At 28.7% G+C, this 18,780-nt stretch overlaps 1 protein-coding gene across 3 annotated transcripts in view; it reads right to left on the reverse strand.

Annotated features, from left to right (window-relative positions):
• Window positions 1–17,163, reverse strand: part of LOC129614895 (ubiquitin-like modifier-activating enzyme atg7) — a 39,542-nt gene extending 22,379 nt beyond the window's left edge. For 2 of the 3 annotated variants that reach the window (XM_055529855.1, XM_055529857.1), the window contains exons 1-6: window positions 17,055–17,155; window positions 16,595–16,992; window positions 16,203–16,543; window positions 15,932–16,138; window positions 15,701–15,845; window positions 15,489–15,647 (exon numbers count right to left, since the gene is read on the reverse strand). In XM_055529855.1, coding sequence (XP_055385830.1) covers window positions 15,489–15,647; window positions 15,701–15,845; window positions 15,932–16,138; window positions 16,203–16,543; window positions 16,595–16,992; window positions 17,055–17,142 — 1,338 coding nt within the window. In that variant the 5' untranslated portion in view covers window positions 17,143–17,155. Of the gene's footprint in view, window positions 1–15,488; window positions 15,648–15,700; window positions 15,846–15,931; window positions 16,139–16,202; window positions 16,544–16,594; window positions 16,993–17,046 lie in introns of all 3 variants that reach the window. The other variant, XM_055529856.1, reaches the window with a different exon arrangement.
• Window positions 17,164–18,780: the final 1,617 nt, after the last annotated feature.

Raw genomic sequence — 18,780 nt, forward strand, 5'->3', positions numbered from 1 at the left:
CCACGATCTTAAAGAAGTAATATAATCCACTTTCAAGAATTGTGGTAACTAATAAAATATAAATAAATTTCACTTGAACAATGATAGTTTTTGTAATCTTAATATTTCCCACAATTTCTTGCACGAGCAATATTAATTTAAACACACATTTTCCCACAATATTATTATATTTATTATATATATTTTCCCACAATATTATTATTATTATTATATTAATTAGCAATATTAATTTAAACACAATCATCTTTCCCACAATATATTCAATATTAGGTAATATTTTTGGTATTGCAATGAAAGTATCATATTGCAAACGATTAGAACTAGTTTTTTTCCCTAAAAAGATTTCAAGTGCAATAGATTTGGAAATTCTGTGAATAATCTATGAATATTCTAGCCTTATTATCGGTAGCTATTTTCAGTTAAATTTTAAAAAAAATAATCCAAAGAAGTAAAAACATTATTAAAATGTAAGTGTAGTTACTGTAATTCATTATAAAATGTGTGTAATTCAATACAAAAATGTGTATTTTTTCGCATGTCGTTTAATAATTTTGTATGCAAGTGCCAAAATTACAACCAATTAATTACAACCATTTATATTGTTACGAAATATAAATTTTACGATATATAATTATAAGCATGTACATAACAGGTGGGCTGAAAAGTCCATATCGTTTCAATGAAAAAATATTTTTTTTTACAAATTTCGCTTTTATTATTCAACATAGTTGCTTTCAAGAGCAATACAGCGATTATAACGGTCTTCAAGTTTTTCGATACCCTTGCGGTAGTAATCCTTCGACTCGTCTTCAAAATAGGCTTCCGTTTCGGCAATGATTTCTTCGTTGGTGTGAAATTTTTTTCATCGAGCATTCTGTTAAGGTCGAGAAGTGGAAAAAGTCGCTTGGGGCAAGGTCCGGAGAATACGGTGGATGGGGAGCAAATCGAAGCCCAATTCGTGCAATTTCGAAATCGTTTTCATGGACTTGTGGCACGGCGCATTGTCCTGGGGAAACAAGATTTTTTTCTTCTCCATTTGTGGCCGTTTCTTGGCGATTTCGGCCTTCAAACGCTCCAGTAGTCGGTTATGTCGATCAACCGTATTTTGCGGTCTCCCAAATTTTTTTCTGAATTTTTTTCACGTTTTCGTCCGTAACTGCCTCTTTTGGGCGCCCACTGCGTGCGTCGTCTTCGGTTGACATATGACCGGTACGAAATTTAGCAAACCACTTGCGAATGGTTGCTTCCCCATTTCTTGCTTTCAACGGCACTTTTTTTCATCAAAAAATAATGTTTCATTAACACACGAAACTCTTGACTTTCCATGGTTTTCAAAAATAACAAAGTAGCGTCACTCTCGATACGATAACTCACAAACTAATGATCCGACAGCTGTCAAATTTTGACAGGCATCTTTTGAAGATTGGTTTTACCTAAAAAGGGTATGAATTTTATTCTGGTGGCGCCATCTCATAGAAACGATAGGACTTTTCAGCCCACCTGATATATTCAAAACTTACAAAGTATCATTCATGTATTAAAAACATCCATATTAAAAGCATCCCTCAAAATTTTTCTATCGATATTGAGAGAAAAATATTTCTCCATTTCTTCTTTATCTTCCATACACGCTATTCCGAATTGCATTTCCAAAATATTTTTTTGTTTAGCTTAACTGAATTAACTGAATAAAAATATTTTTTTTCATTTATTAATCACACCACTAATATTTACTTACATTTAAAATCAGAAAATTTTTCTTTTCATTGTGTCAAATAAATTTTTTTTTCCTTTTTTACCAGTAAACAAGTTTTCATTTGATTTTGACACCCCAAGAAATTATATATATTATTTGTATCAAGGAACACCGTTTTCTTTACGATCATATCGTAGTTTGTAACTATATTACGACGGATCTTGGAATAGGCATATAAATTTTCTTTTCTTGTTATTATTATTATTATAAACATTTTTTTTGTTATTAGAGAAACCAATTGGTTGATCAGAAATTTGAACATAAGAATAAAAATTGCAAACCTTAGTTATGATTTCGAAGAATTCGGTTTGAAAAATAAATTTGATATATATAAAATTTTGTTTTTTTATATCGTGTACCTTCGTGAAGGGTAAATTGACTTTGGTATGAAGTTTGAGCCACTTGAAGGAGTCGTCTCCGGTATCGACCTATATATATGCATATATTCTTGCTCAGCGTGCAATTATAAACTGATTTAGACATGTGTGTCTGTACACGACCGCCCGATAATTCAAAAACGAATAATGCAATCGACACCAAACTTTCACAAATTGTTTCTTTTGTACTAATGACGGCTGCTCTTGTTATTGGCAAGCAACAATCAATATCAAATTTTGAAAAAGTGTTTCAAATTACGTTTTATATATTTTCTAAAAATATTGATGAAATGACTAGACGTGTTCTGGTAGCTGTCATAGAGCTCCAAAAGCTAATTTAAATTTTTCAAAAAAATAGTAAAGTTGAATTCATGAAAGTTTTGGTGGAATGACTTGACAGGTTCGGGTCGCTACCATACAACTTCAAAAGAATTTTTGAAATATCTGGAAAACTACTAAAGCTCCGTTCATGAAACTTGGCACTTGTACGCCCACTTATGGTTTTATTCAGTGTTTTAACAGGTTGGAGAAATTGACATTTAAAAATGAAAGCTTATTCTAGATATTTCAAAAACAAGTTCTTAAACTCAGAGCGTTAAAGTGGAGGGTATTATTCAGTACGACTGAAGCGTTTTTACTTGGTTTTATGTTTTTTTCGGTTTTTTTGTGTAAGCAAAAGCGTGTAACAACAATTACAATTTATAAAATAAAAACTCAAAACTGGCGCTCATTTAATACCACCGCTTATAGTGGACAATACGGCATTTGAAGATATCGAAGGAAAAGTCGAAATTTTTGCAAATTACTTGGAAGAAGCATACCAAATAAATAATACAACTGACAACAATAGCACTACAGAAGACAATCAAGCTATTAACCATATAAAAACAAAGAACCCTTATTTCACTTCAATATTCATATTAATGCAAATAAAAGAATTTTTTATGAAAATTACCTTATTAAACAATTTTTTATGAAATTTTTAGATCTGCTACAACTTGATAAGACACTAAAGTCAAGAAACAACAAAAAAAACTTGAGTAAACGGTGCAATACCGGTATAACTGCTAAAGAAAATGCTAATTGGAAATGAAAAAGCACTAATTTGTGTAATAACAGCTTTAACAAAACATTCACTTCCCAAAATGGAAAGACGTAAAACTCATTTCAAAATTATAACCAAAGAATTGCAAAATTATAAAATTGAAAACTGAAACGTTTGACTGAAAACTTTGACAATCTGAGTTTAGGAATTTGTTGTTGTAATACCTAAAATTAGTTTTCATTGTCAAATTGCAATTATTCGAACGTGTCAAAACACTTAATACGTTAGAAATTTCACAGAAAATATGTCTAACCTATAATTGGACACACAACTGCCAAGTTTCATGAATCTAACTCAATTTTTTTTTTTTTTTGAATATTTTAAATTAGCTTTTGGAGCTCTATTGCCATTCCACCAAAACTTCAGGGTTATATCTGACCTGAAATTGGACGCGTAACTGTCTAGTTTCCTGAATATAGCTTTAACATTTTTCCAAATATTTAAAACTTTTTTTTCGAGTTATGTGACACATGTCTGCCGCGTTTCATGAATCTGGCTTTATATTTTTCCAAACATTTGAAATAAACTTTCGGAGTTGTATGGCAGCTACCCAGAAAGGCGCATTCATTCCATTAAAATTTTTAGAATATATGAAGAACGTAATTTGCAAAATTTGATATTAATGTCTCTAAAATCCTCCAAGGTCCAGAAACGACTTGTCAAAGTTTAATGTAGATTGCATTATTCGTTTTTGAGTTATCGTGCGATCGGGCGGATGGACAGACGGACATGTCTAAATCAACGCAGAATTTTACGCTAAGCAAATATATATATTTATTTCCGAAGCAGAGACAACTCCTTCAAGTAGTTACAAACTCCATACTAAAATGAATATACCGAAGGTGCAAGGTATAAAAAGAACGCACAACAGCCGGGAAACTAGAGCATCCAATATATCCAAGTTATACGAGATGTTCGTTCAGCGTAAGTGATTAAATTCGAAAATAAAAACAAATCTTAAAAGATTATCAGTTTGGATTCCGAACGACACCCACACTCACCCACACATACGCTTACTACAATTTTAACGAATGTAACGAATTACGAGTGATATAACAAACCAACTAAATAAACGGGGCTCAATCTTAGCTAGTCTGGATGCAGAAAAAGCTTTCTCCTCACAACAGAGTATATAAAATGCGAAGCATTATACAATTTCTCAGGTCATGTCTGCCAAATAGTACTTAATTACTTAGATAAAAGAACATTCAATGTCAAAGTAGGGGAAATTATATCACAACAAAAACAACTGGAGGCTAAAGTCCCACAGGGCTCAATATTTACTCCAATACTTTACAGCTTATACACAATGGACCTGGCAGTAGTAGCAAGCAGTGTAAAAATGTTGGTTTAAGTAGAGGATAAAATCCTTTGTTCTGTATGCCAGCACTCCACTTTTAAAAATAGCGCAGAAGCACCTGAATCCTGAACCTGGAAATATCGATAATTACGAGTATATGGTACAAATAGAATATTAAAGTCAACATCGGAAAAGCAAAACAATGAAAATACAATAGTCTCAAAGCAGTTACAAATATCACATGCTTGGACGCGAACATAACAGAACACTTCAAATTCCAAGAACACATATGCAATAAAAAAATGCAATGATGCCATACAAATGTACTACAAAATTCTAAACCATAATCATAAATGTACATTAAAACGGAAAATAAAAATAATATTTTATAAACACATGCTGAGACAAATACATTAGTTATGGTTTTCCAGCATAGCACGCCACTGTATTGTATAGAAAAACTCATTAGAATTTATAATCAACTAACAATGCAAACATTAAAATTCATAAACTGACTACAATTAAATGAAAACATCAAAACTGTAAACATGATAAACCAAGCAGAGACCTCACTGATGAATTCTTTAGTATGAACCACACAAAATTACTTTATCAAGAAAATAGTAAATTCAGCGAGAAAAAATCAAATATTTCAACAGAAATTATTTTGCGTTTATAGAAATTTGAAAAAGCTTGTGGTTTCACAAATATAAGGTGCAAAATATTCAAATTTTAGATTTTTCGAGAGGTGATAACTTGAGAGATGGGAAAACATTTTCTTCTAACGAAATAAACTATTTATGAATATCTCACAGCTTCTGAAGAAAAACTGCATGAAAAATTTGGGTTTCTAGTAAATATCTATGTACGCATAAAATTTCAGCTTCCTATCAAGGGTGTAAAAGTTTTGTAAACAGACACACGGACAGACGGACGGACAGATAGAGTAAAACTAATAAACACTTTTTTTCAAAAATTTTTTGGAAAAGTGCTAAAAAGTGGGTTTAGAAAACTTTTTAAAGAAAAAGTTATTTAACTTAGGAAAAGTAAATATTTGTCTGTTAAATTAAAAGTAAAGAAAGTAACTCTTTGTATTAGATCTTAAGATGTATAATTTAACTAAAATAGCAAATGAAGAGGAAGATAGTTGAGTTTTGTTGGCTTACAAGATACTGAGAGTAATATAATGTGGTGTATTTCATTCATATCAAAGATTTTATCTATTTAAAAGATACTTGAGAATTGTTTCAAATAATTTTAAACAGTTTTTAAGTTGCTAAAAATAAATGTATATGTATCTTCTTCCAAACAATTATTAACGACCGTATTGTGGATACAATAGGTAGGTTATGTGATGGCAACAAATTTTGCACATCAAGTTTTCAGTCCATGGTAGGAAAGTGTAAATAAACTATTTTTAGTAACCTGTCGGTCTGTTTGTCTATGTGTGCACGCGTGTATCTCAAATTCGGCTGATCCGATTTTAATGAAATAAAATCAACATCGGAAAAGCAAAACAATGAAAATTTTTATGTAAGTTTATTTTGACTATGGCATGGATCAACTTTTGGTACATATCCGGAAACTGGACTTTTTAGCGGGCCTGTTTTACACTTTGATCATTATGAAAAAAATGTTCAAAAGATTTACTTGAAATTTCATATATAAGCTTCATCACAACGGGCCAAATATATTTTTTCGCGTATATAAAGAGAAATAATCAACCGATTTCATTGAAATTTAATATTTAAATTCGAGGTGTTAAAATAATGAATCTATAAATTTTTTTGGGAAGATCAGAGCTCGGAAATTGATCTTGGGGCCAATTTTACATTTTTTACCATATCTACGGAACAAATTGATGAAATTTCTTGAAATTAGATTTCTGATTGTTACCGAAACTAACTGCCGAGCATTTCAGGGAATTCGGGTGGCACTAAGCGAAACTTTACTAAGAGCCAAATTTACATTTTGCTAGATATGTTAAATAAAAGCTTAATAACGCTGTTTACAAAATAACAAGAGTAAAATGTCCTTGCCTATGTAGGTATGGTTTATCTTAATTCCAAACGCAAAGAATGTTACACAGTGAACAAAAATTTATATTAGTACCTATTATATATTTTACAATGGGAGTTTTAAGTTATTTGTTAAGACACTATTTATTTCAAAAATAGAAAAATATTAAAATCCGATCTTAAAAATTTGGATCGAATGGGATTGAAATGCATCGTTTTTTCCAAAAAATTTTGAAAATTTTTTTTACTTAGGTAATTGATATAAGTTTTTATCTGCGATATATCAGACACATTGTATCATCTTCTAAAATATCAACAAAAAAATTTGACGATGTGTTACGTTCGGAATTTATTTGATGTTGTGTCTACGCCGTTGCTAGCACTGAAATATTTGTCAAATTCAGTACCCAAAATTTGTTCGATGCTTATATGTTTTTTATATGTTTTTTAATTAAAATAAATTGAAACAAAAATTTTTCTAATTTAAGTAATTTCAAATGTAAAGTAATACAATGTGTTTGAAAAAAACAGATACATTGTATCAAAATTTAAATAGAAATTTTATCTTTTTTCGATTTTGAAAAAATCGTCTAACTTTTATTTGATGTTTCCGAACAAACGCATATTAATTTCTATTTCAATCTTCATATTTTTTATTTATTATTCAATATTATAATTTTGTTTTCAACTTGACACTACAATCACCTACTATACCTTGAATGAACTTACCCTATGAGAGAAAAAAGTCTTCAATTAATAATAATGAAATGTTTTCAGTATCACATAAAATTTTGAAAGGGAAGGTTGTATTTTAAATAATTATGAATCAAAATAATATTCATTTTAAGTTTAAAAAAAACAATACATGAGGATCTTACAATCGAAGCTCATATATTTGCAGTTTAATTAGTTTTGTGTAAAATAAGAAAAGAAACAGCGTTGCGAATAATTCAGCACTAATATTTCAAATTATATTATTTACAACCGTGGAAAATTAGCTTATGTCTTTTTGCAAAGAAATATTAAAAATAAATAAGGCATTTTGAACAAAAAAGCAATTTAAGAATACAAATGTGGGGCTTGGGTGCAACTAAAATTCGAAATATGTTATAGTTTTTGTTGCTATCAGAAACAAAAGCAAAAACGTTTTTCACCCCAATTTTATTTACTTTCTTTCAAATTGAGCAATATTATAAATAAAACCTTGTCTGTGTTATATAATAAAATGTAAAAAATTGTAACTTTTTTTAATATTCTAAGAGATTGAAGATTTGTCCTGTGACCTTAACATGTAATTCGATTTTCTTGAAACGATTTTCGTATTCGAAAAGATGGTGAGATGGTACCAGTCAATTTGCACAGTTAATGTTTCTTTTATTCCTACTTCGCGCCTTCTTTTATTCCTACTTCGCGCCCATGAACCAGTTTCTTACGTCAATGAGTTTACTAAGTAAGTGACGAGCCTACAGTTTTCGTTTTACGAAAATTTAATTACATAGTAAAGGCGTTGTTGTTTAAAAACCGATACTAACATTAGTTCTATAATGTTTTGAAAATATCATTACATGAAAAATATCGTATGCCATTTTCATAAACACAATACAGGAAAAAAATAATGTGATACATACGCAATATATTTTTAACAATTGTATAAAAACTTTTTCTATTTTGAATTTCCAGTATTGTGTTCATAAAAAAAAAATGTCGTTAACAAAAAAAATTATTTATTTTGAATCAAATAGTGAAAAATTTAATTTCAGGAAATATAAAAATTAAGAAAAACAAAAAAAATAACTGAAACAAAAAGAAATTCTGCTATTTTTAAGTATTTTTTGTTATTTTTTAAGAAGAAATAACAAAATAAATTCATATGTATTATAAAGCAGGTAAAATTCCGAAAATATAATTGAAAAATCAATTAAATATAAAAATATTTTCATTCACAATTATTTTAAAATTCTTAAAATTCATGCAGAAAAACGGAAAAACAACGAGCACAACCTTCGCCTTTAACATTTTATTAGGTACTGAAAGCATTTCATTATTTTTAACTGAACAGCATTTTTTTTTCATAGGTTAACTCAATATATGGGAAGTAACTGTAGTGTCAAATTAAAAATACAATTAATGAAAGAATAATTATTAAATATTGATATGAATATATAGTAAAGAAAAAACTTGAAGAGGGAATTAGAAAATAATATCTAAAATACAATTAAATATTATTTTAGCAATACAAATTGGTAAAATAATACAAAATATACAATTACAAAATTTTACTTCTATTTTTATTTTAGCAAAATTTTTAAAACTTAATACCTTTTAAATATTTTTTTTACCTATAAAAGGTTTTCAAAAAGACAATCATATATTTTTATGGCCGGATTTGAATATTCTTTTTGTTTTTGAAATTAATAGTACCTCAGCAAACGACTCAAAAAGTTCGATTGTAAAATACCAGGTGCTTATGTAAATTTTTATCCGTTTGTGTTTAGTATTAAGTTAGATGATACATAACAGGCAAGGTCAGTTTATAAACAGATTACTATTATTTACCTGGTAAGAAAATATGAAAAAAGAACATAAATAAATTTTGCAAGCACAACATATAACATGTTATAACTTAAAAATTAATTGAAATTATTTGAAACAATTTTATAAGTATCGTTTAAGTAACTGAAATGAGATAATAACACAAATTGTTAAAATGTACCACATTATAACAATTATTACGTTAAGATTTTCGTTAGTCGACACTACTCCATTTATCTAATTGAGAAATACAAAATGTAGATAAAAATCATACATCCTTCCTCATTCGACGTTTGAAACCATACTGAAATATGAATTTGAGAAAATTTTTAATTTTTTCTTTCTTCCTACTTTTCTTTCTTTTTCGTTCATATAATTTCGTTCATAGAATTTAAATGGCAAGCTTTTTAAAAAATGTGTATAGTATCCTGAGATTTTTTTAAATATTATACTAATGTCTTTTATATCTAACGAGTCCCAATGCTCAGAGAGAAACTTGAAAGCACGACCTTATTTTATATGGGTTTTTTTAAATCGAAGTGGCTATTTTTTGAGAACAAATATTAAAATAAATTCACACTTATTATAGAGCAGGTAAAATTTAGGAAATATATTTGAAAAATTAAAAAAATATATTTTCATTGATAATTATTTTAAAATTTAAAAAAAAAGCGGAAAAACAACAAGCACATCCTTCGCCTTCAACGTTTTATATGTTACTGAAAGCATTTCATTATTTTTAAGTGAACAGCTTTTTTTTCTCATAGGGTAAGTTAACTCAAGATATGGGGAGTAACTTTGGTGTCAAGTTGAAAATATAATTATTGAAAGATAATTATTGAATATTGATATAAATACATAGTAAAGAAAAAATTTGAAGTGGGAATTAGAAAATAATATCTAAAATACAATCAAATACTATTTGTTAAATACAAATTTTATATAAACTTCAAAATTTTACCTCTATTTTTATTTGAAAAAATATTAAAAACTTACTATCATTTAAAAAAATATTTAAAATGTTTGGAAAAAACAATCATATATTTTTATGACCGGATTTGAATATTTTTTTATTTTTGAAATAAATGGTATTTTAACAAATGACTCAAAAATTCCGACTGTAAAATAACAGGTATTTTAAAATTTTTGTTCTTTATGTAATATTCTTTCCGTTTAGAATTAAGATAGGTCATACATACACATGCAGGGACATTTTATAAATAGATTGCTCTTGTTTACCTGCTAATAAAATATGAAAAAAGAGCACAGAAAAATTTTTGAAGCACTCAATATAACATGTTTGAAATAGTTTTAAAATAATTATTTAAAAAAAAAAATTATTGGAAGTAGGTACATACATATTTATTATTAATAACTTAAAAACTAACTGAAATTATTTGAAACAATTTTAAAGTAACGTATAAATAACCGAAATGAGATAATTCAAATTGGTGAAATGTGTCAACCTATATTACTTTTAATAACATTTTTGTTAGCCGACTCTACTCAACTTACCTTATTGGGAAATACAAAATGTGCATGAAAAAACATACATCCTTCCTCATTAACATTTGAAACCATACTGAAATATGAATTTCAATTTTTTTTTCATTTTATCTTCCCTCCTACCTTTCTTTCTTTTTCGTGCAACAGAATTTTAATGGGAAACTTTTTAAAAAATGTGTATAATATCCTGAGATTTTTTGAAATACTAAACTCTTTTTTTACGTAAAAAAAAAGAAAAAAATAATAAGAAATATGACACGATCAGGGGAATTTAAAGAAAAAAACAGGAACGAAGACAAAAAATCCTAATATTTCGAAAAAAAATTGAGTATTGGGACTTGTTAGATATAAAGACATTAGTTAATGAAAATGAATATTACTTTATTTTACTCGTATGTTCTTCATGCATTCTTATATAAATTATTGATATGTTTCAGAAAACAAATCAAAATTCGTTGGAAACCAAAGCCAATTCTACATTTCTTATATCTAAGGAACTAATTGACTGAATTTCTTGAAATTTAGTATTTGAGTTTTATTTACTGCCTATTTTTATTTACTTCAAATTTATTCGATTAAGTTCATTAAAATTTTAATTCAAGATAAAAAATTTTATAGAAATTCATTAAAATGTATAAGAAAAATCTGATTCCATTTATTTTAAGATCTTTTTTTCGGTTAGTACAAGAAATTCAAAAATATTAAACGTATTTTTATACCAATCTAAAATTCTAAACTAGTATTTTTTAAATTCTCCAATTAATATTATGTTTCACGACAATATCTTGTTTGATATTAGTTTTGTCTGAGGTAAAACTTGAAAAAACTTTAAGAAAAGAAACAGTGACCAAATTTCTCGCAAATAGAAAAAAAATTGTCATTTAAAAAAACAGTAAACCAAACGGAAAACTTAAAAAAACTTTTCAAAACTTTATAAATATGTGAAAAATGTCAAATTTCAAAGTATTTATATTTTAAACATAAACATATATTTACATAAAATATTTAACATAAACAAATACTTATATTAGGCTATGAAAACCAGAAAATTTTCGAAAAAGTTCCTGACGAGGATTACACGTAAATCAACCATGCAATGGAAAAACAACAGGATTATAAAACCCACGTAGCACGCCAATCAATTTGATAAATTGACCCACTACGGAGGTCGGGCCCACGGATTCTAGGGAATTTAAAAAAAGACGTAAACAAAAGCTAAAAACAAAAAATCTAAGCAGAAGACCTACCCAAGTTCAAATTGACAATGCGGCTCCCAAACTTAACACGCCACTGAATTGTAACAATATTGCTTCTCGTACGCGCAGATATTAAGGGGTAAACCAAGACAACAATAATTCTATTGAAAAAACACTATTACTAATATAAGAAAAACTAAAAGAGCACAATCTTGCAAATAAAAGACCAATTTAAAGTTAGAACAAAAAAATGCCAGACCTAAAAATTTTAAAATGGAGCGCCAATGGGATTCTGCAGCACTTAAATGAATTAGAATTTGTATTAAGAAACAATGATATAGACATTTGCTTAATATTAGAATCTCACTTAGTTAGTGATTGCTTTATCGAAATAAGAGGTTACAGCTTTTACCACGCTTGTCACCCAAATGGCAAAGCTGAATGGACTTCTGCAATATTTACTAAAGACCATCTAAAACACAATGAAGAAGGCAAAATAAAGCTAAAAACTATGCAACTAATAACAATTAAAAAACACTCTCTTAAAAGCATACAATTTAACACATCAGCATTTTATAGCCAGCCCAAACATAATCTTAAAAAGAATGATTATGTTAGTCATGTTAGAAAGTCTTGACCTTTTCTTCATCATTGGACGATTTCAATGCAAAACATGTACATTGGGGATCAAAACTAGCAACAACAAAAGGGAGAGCATTGTACGAAGCATCTGATGACTTCAATTTTAAATTTATCTCAACAACAAAACCAACATATTGGCTAACTGACTCTAAAAGAGTCCACGATCTACAGGATATCTTTATTCTAAGAGTGTTGGCAGACAATTTAACTGAAATTGAGGAATGTCGAGATCTCCTGTTGATACTTTGCAGATGATACAGCCATTTTAGTAACACCAAAAACGAAAGATGAAACAACAACCGGCCTCTAAACTTCAGTTGAAAAAATTAGCAAATGGACGAAAATTTGGAGAATCAAATTAAATGAGGGAAAGTCAGTCCATATAAACTTTACGAAACCAAAAATAAAAAATAAAGCAAAAATAATAGAAATAAGCTTAAACAGCGAAATACTTCGGTATGACTTTGACGCAAAACTAAAGTGGAAAGAGCATGTTAAGAAAAAAGATGAAATGAAAATAAAAATCCGAAAACTTGACTGGTTAATTGAAAAGTATTACAAATTGAACCTGCAAACAAATTATGTATTATATAATGAAAAAATCAAACCAATATAGACTTACGGTATTCAACCTAAACAGCGACCTAAGCATCAACTTAGTAACAGAAGAAATAAAAATCCAAGCAATCAAACACAACGATAGAACCCTTCGCCGTCTTAAAAATGAAGTTAAGAGCTCAGTTCAGACTCCAAATCACCAAAGAAGACTAAGGAGACTAAAGCCATTTGACTTGATTGAATAAGCAACTAAATTAATTAAGGAATTTGTCCACTGGGTATCGCTCCCCTACCTCCTCAATGCATCAGAACATAAAATTGCTAGATATGTAGGTTACAGTAACCTAATATTGAAATAAAAAAAAATGAAGTTTTTAAGAACTCTCTTTTAGCAGACAGACTTAATGAACTACGTATTTTGAAACAGCATTTTATAATTTATATTATTATAAAGGACCCTGCTTTTTAGTGAATGTATTTGTAAAAATATGTATTTTTGGCAAAATGACATTTCTGAAGAATAATTTTTTTGGTTTTTGGGAAAAATTATGAATTAAAAAACCTAAAAAATTTTATACAAACATGAAATTTGATGTTTTCTGAAAACATCAAAAATTGAAATTTCGCCTTAAAATTTTAACTACAATTTTAATTAAATATATTTTCGAATTTTTTCCGCATTTTTTTGTATCGTCATGTCAGGCAACATATCTGAAAGAATTGAGAGCAAAAAATGATAATACACTCAACAAAAAAAAAATTAGTGCTATATTTTTAACGACCGTATTGTGATACAATAGAGAGGTGATGTGATGGTAACAAATTTTACATATCGAGTTTTCGATGGGAGTGCTCTTCTCAATAGTAGGGAAGTGTAAGTAAACTATTTTTGGCAACCTATCGGACTGTCGGTATGTCGGTCTTTCAAACTGAGTGTGCACGCGTGTATCTCAAGTTCGGCTTAACCGATTTTGATGAAATTTTATATGTAAGTTAATTTCGACCATGGGGCGGATTGATCTACTTTTGGAATATATCAGGCCTCGGGAACTGCAGTTTTTAGCGGGCCTGTTTTACATTTTTGACCATTTTGAAGAAAATATTCAACCGATTTACTTGAAATTTCATATATAAGCTCCGATCGACCGCAAAACCTCCTTACTTTTGGAAGTAATCAGGTGTCAGCGTTTAATAACTGGACGTTTACTACGGGCCAAATATACGTTTTTGCATATATAAAGAGAAATAATCATTGAAATTTAATATTTAAATTCTTCGTATTGAAACAATGAACATATAAAGTTTTTGGAAAAATCAAGGCTCGAAAACTGATCTGCGGACCGATTTTCCGTTTTTCACCATATCTACGGAACGTATTGATGGAATTTGTTGAAACTTGATTTTTGAGTTCTGGTTGTTACCCAAACTAACCGGCATTTCAGAGAATTCGGGTAGCACAAAGCGAAACTCTACTAAGAGCCAAATTTACATTTTTCTAGGTATGTTAACTATAAGCTTACTAGTGTCCTAAAAATTGGAAAGAAGTATTTAACAAACATTTTTATAATATTCTGTAACACTTTAACTTAACTAGACAATACACATCAGATTTTTTAGTCTAGAATACACGGCTTAAAATAAAGTTAATAAAAATTTTATTAGATTTAAATTTAGAATTTAAGTTTGTAATTATTTGATTTTAAGTTTTATAATTATGATAGTGCTTTTAAAATTTTATAATCATTATAAAAAATGCGTCGTTTCAAGTTGCCCCCTATATAAAAACGATGAAAATAAAAATATTATCAAGAAATTTGTATAGTTTTAAAGTTACTGATGCGGTAGTTTAGGTAAATTAGTGAATTAGCCTTACTGACAATATGAAAATATTTCCTAATAAAACTAAAATCACATATATACCTAAAAAGGATTCACATATGCAATAATTTTTATGAATTATGAAGGATATAAATTTAATCAATTTAGTATAAACATGAAAATTATATAGATATATATGTGTTTATATAAAAGTATGAACTGTTACTCTATCTAAGGTCCAGGCCTGAATTTCTGTTAGCTATGGTTTTGACACATTTAGTGAAATACAATAATGTTTTATTTTGATTCTAGTACGAGTGAAATAAGAGGGTTCACCAGCTTGTTTATATGTACATATGTTTTCACAAAAGGAATAAAACTTTATTGTTAATTTAAGTTTTTTAAATTTCGCAAATACATATATGTGTTTTGATTCTACAATCTTCATATATGCATGTACATATTAATGTATAGTGAAAATTTTCTAATATATTTTGTTAATGTGAGTTTTTTGCTCATAAACTTTGCTAAATTATCAGGAATACTTATAGAGAATATAATATGAGAAGCACGATTGAATCATTTAATGTCATAAAGTATTTCTAAGTGCTTATGTAAAGTGCTAGAGCGATGGACTCTATAGATTTTCAAAAAAACTCATCGGCCGCATATATATTTACCGTATTTGGATTTATCTCCACCAGTCTAGCGGCTGCTGTGGTCGCTTTAGGTTTATTCCCATCTACTGCGTCTTCGTGAATATAAAGACTCTGTCGAACTGGATTGGAATATCGTACTATACCATTATCAATAAATGAAATATTTTTAAAACCCCATGCCTGTGAAAAAATAAAAAAAATCGGTGTATTTTCATAGTAAAAAAATCTTTTACCAACAATGACCGAGATACTGCACAACCCAAGGTTCCGGCCCCGAGTAACAAACACTTTGTCCGGGCTATTGCTTCTAAGTCTAGATCTGTTAATAAGCGCCATTTCATTAACTTCAAATTTAGTAGTAAGGAATTTTCAGCTAATCTACAAGTGCAAATAAACATATAACATTTTGTTGAAAATATATACACACCTACCTATCTACATACTTCATAATGTCACATATTTACCTTTTTCCGTCCATTGAATCTTCCAGACAAGTTAAACGCGGTCCCATTTTGTCATGCAGATTAAGTTCCCATCCTACAAAGTTAAGATTTTCTACGAATTTTTTAGTTTCAGCAAGTTTAACATGCCACTGTTTACTAGCATCACAAGACCCTAAGCTTGAAAAACGTATCCCAATGAAATTCAGGATTTGTCCATGAATATTTGGGCTGCAAAAATAAAAAATTATGATGTATAAAGAATCCAGGTTTATTGTTTATAAAAGCACCTTACCATGTTATATAGAGTAAAGCCATAAAAGCACGAAGGGTCCAGCCAGGTGTTTCATATTCACTTGGATCAATAAAACAAAAATAAAAATTGTTCATATTGCAACTTTTAAAATTTTGCTCTGGATTTAAAGATATATAATCATTTAAATTATATCGCTGATAATTATGTTCTTCCTTAACAACAATAAAGAACATTCTGTTTTTATAGTTTGTCTTTTCATATAATATAGATAACTGTTCAACCATTTCCGAACTTAGTACTTGTTTTTTAATTAACTGTGAAACTGGCAACATTGGGCAAGGAAAAGCAAACCAATAATAAAATTTATGCGTTTTAAGATCCTAAAATTTATGAAAATTTTATAACATTCAATGAGATTGCCAATATCTTACAGCAAACGAAAGAATAAAAAAGCGTGATAGCAAACTTGGGTCGTCCAAAATTTTTCCATTTCTCATATCAGAAATAAATGATTCACCTTCATGTCTCATGATATCGATTTTATTGCATTGCTTGAATTCTTCCACTGTATTTTTATTATAAAGAACTCCATGGCAAATATAATTGTTGATGGGTGGTTTAAAATCTTTGTTGAATGAACTGTAATCCACTTCCAACAAACAAGATTTTGAATTTACATTTGTGTAATATCCAAAGATAGGTCTAGCCTTATCTGATAATTTATCTATTTCAAGTTTTATTTCAGCCAGTTTGTGCCAAAAAGAAGTATGTACAAAGGATTTAAAAGGAGTAAATGTAAACACTTCGTTATTCGCTTCCATACTACCAACTAAGAGCAAATAATTTATAATAGATTCAATTATAGATAATTAGATATGCCTACATTTTTACCAATATAGCGTTTAAAAAACAAATGTCGCTTGGTGAAAAAGGTTAATAACAATAATATAATATAATATAATATAAACGCCAATAACATAATATAAACGCCATACTAGAGTTGGCAACTACATATACAAAAAAATTCTATGCGTTAAATGGAATATCCACAAGACATTCAGTGAGCTGACAGTCTATTCTCTAAATTTAGCGTTGATACAAAGATACTTAAATCTGCTAAAATACCGAAATTGGCTACATTTGAAAATTTTGCTGAAATTTGGATACATTTCTTTCTCAAACACTAAATAAATATTACAAAAATGTTAAAGTGCTGCTAATATTAAGTCGCGAAATTGCTTTATCTTCAAAAAAATAAGCACATTTAAATGGCTTTACTGTGCACATTTAAAAATTTGTTAGAAGAAAGTAAGAAAAATACTTTAACAAATATGAGAACATTAAAACAAGAATGTACCAAGAATATTTTTGGCGTAAACTAAGTGGCACAGAAAACGCATTGGCTGTACATATTTTTTAAAATTGTCGGTTTTTATTGTGAATCGTCTTTACCGCATAGTTCAACAGCTGCAGATCATATATATATATATTTTCTAACCTTAACTTTCACATTTAAAATACAATAGAAGTTGCGTATGATTTCTTAAAGAATTTACTATATATAACAAAACTCACATTGTTAAAAAAGCAAATTAATATTAATTATGGGTTTATATGCAAAAAAATAAGACGACTTAGTATAGTAATTCTACTTTAGAAGGCTAGATACATTTTATTTTTACCGAGTGGGAACACTGATTATAAGTTTGATTCACCACAGGATCGAGACAAAAATCAAGTTTTAAGCCAGTTAACATTACCCATATTCTGTTAGCCGCATCACTAACATGATAAAGAAAATCTATCACGTCTCGTTACCTAAAATATGCCTTTTTGGTAAATGTGTGAGTGGATAAAAAATATTTTAAAGTTTGTCAGTAAAGCTGGATTCACTGGTTCGTTCACTGTGAAAATATTTTGGTTGTTTGCATATAAACAAAAACAGAGATTAATAGGTTTAAAGCAATACATAGTTTGTGTTTTGTAAAATATAAAAACCTCAATTATAAACATAAAAATTAATGTAGTGATAGTAATTAATTTAATAGTTTTTGTTAAATCAAACTTTTTATTTTTCCTTTTTATTTATGCATTTAGCCTAGAAAATCATGGCACGATGGTCAATCGAATGCAAATATTGAGGTGACTAAAAAAGGACATTTGGTCATATGAAAAGTTTTACAGAAAGAACATACAATTATCTTGTCATTTGCCATTGCGAAAAAATTTATACCACTTTTACTGTTAAAGTAGAACAACACCGGAACGGCAAAATCAACTGCTAAGTAAGTGGTATATAATGTCACACGAACATGAAAAGACACAATGTCAAAAAAACAGTCAGCGGTAAAATAGGAATTACGGCTATTTCACCACTGGTAGTTGAATTCACCAGTTCCATTTCAATATGTATATTTTAAATGAATTCATTGGTTCGTCTTACGCAACCTAAAGAAGGAACATCTTAAAAAAATAATGAAGCCAAATTTTTTCTAGTTGTCTCTTTCTTTGATCCGAGCATTGTCAAAGTTGCAACTTCTTCTTCTTGTAGCTTTACAACCCAAGGTTGGTTTTAGCCTTCTGCACAAATGACCTCCAGAATTGTTTTCAATTCTTG

This window comes from Condylostylus longicornis, unplaced genomic scaffold, assembly GCF_029603195.1.
Source record: "Condylostylus longicornis isolate FDR11 unplaced genomic scaffold, ASM2960319v2 ptg000126l, whole genome shotgun sequence".
NCBI classification, from domain to species: Eukaryota; Metazoa; Arthropoda; class Insecta; order Diptera; family Dolichopodidae; genus Condylostylus; species Condylostylus longicornis.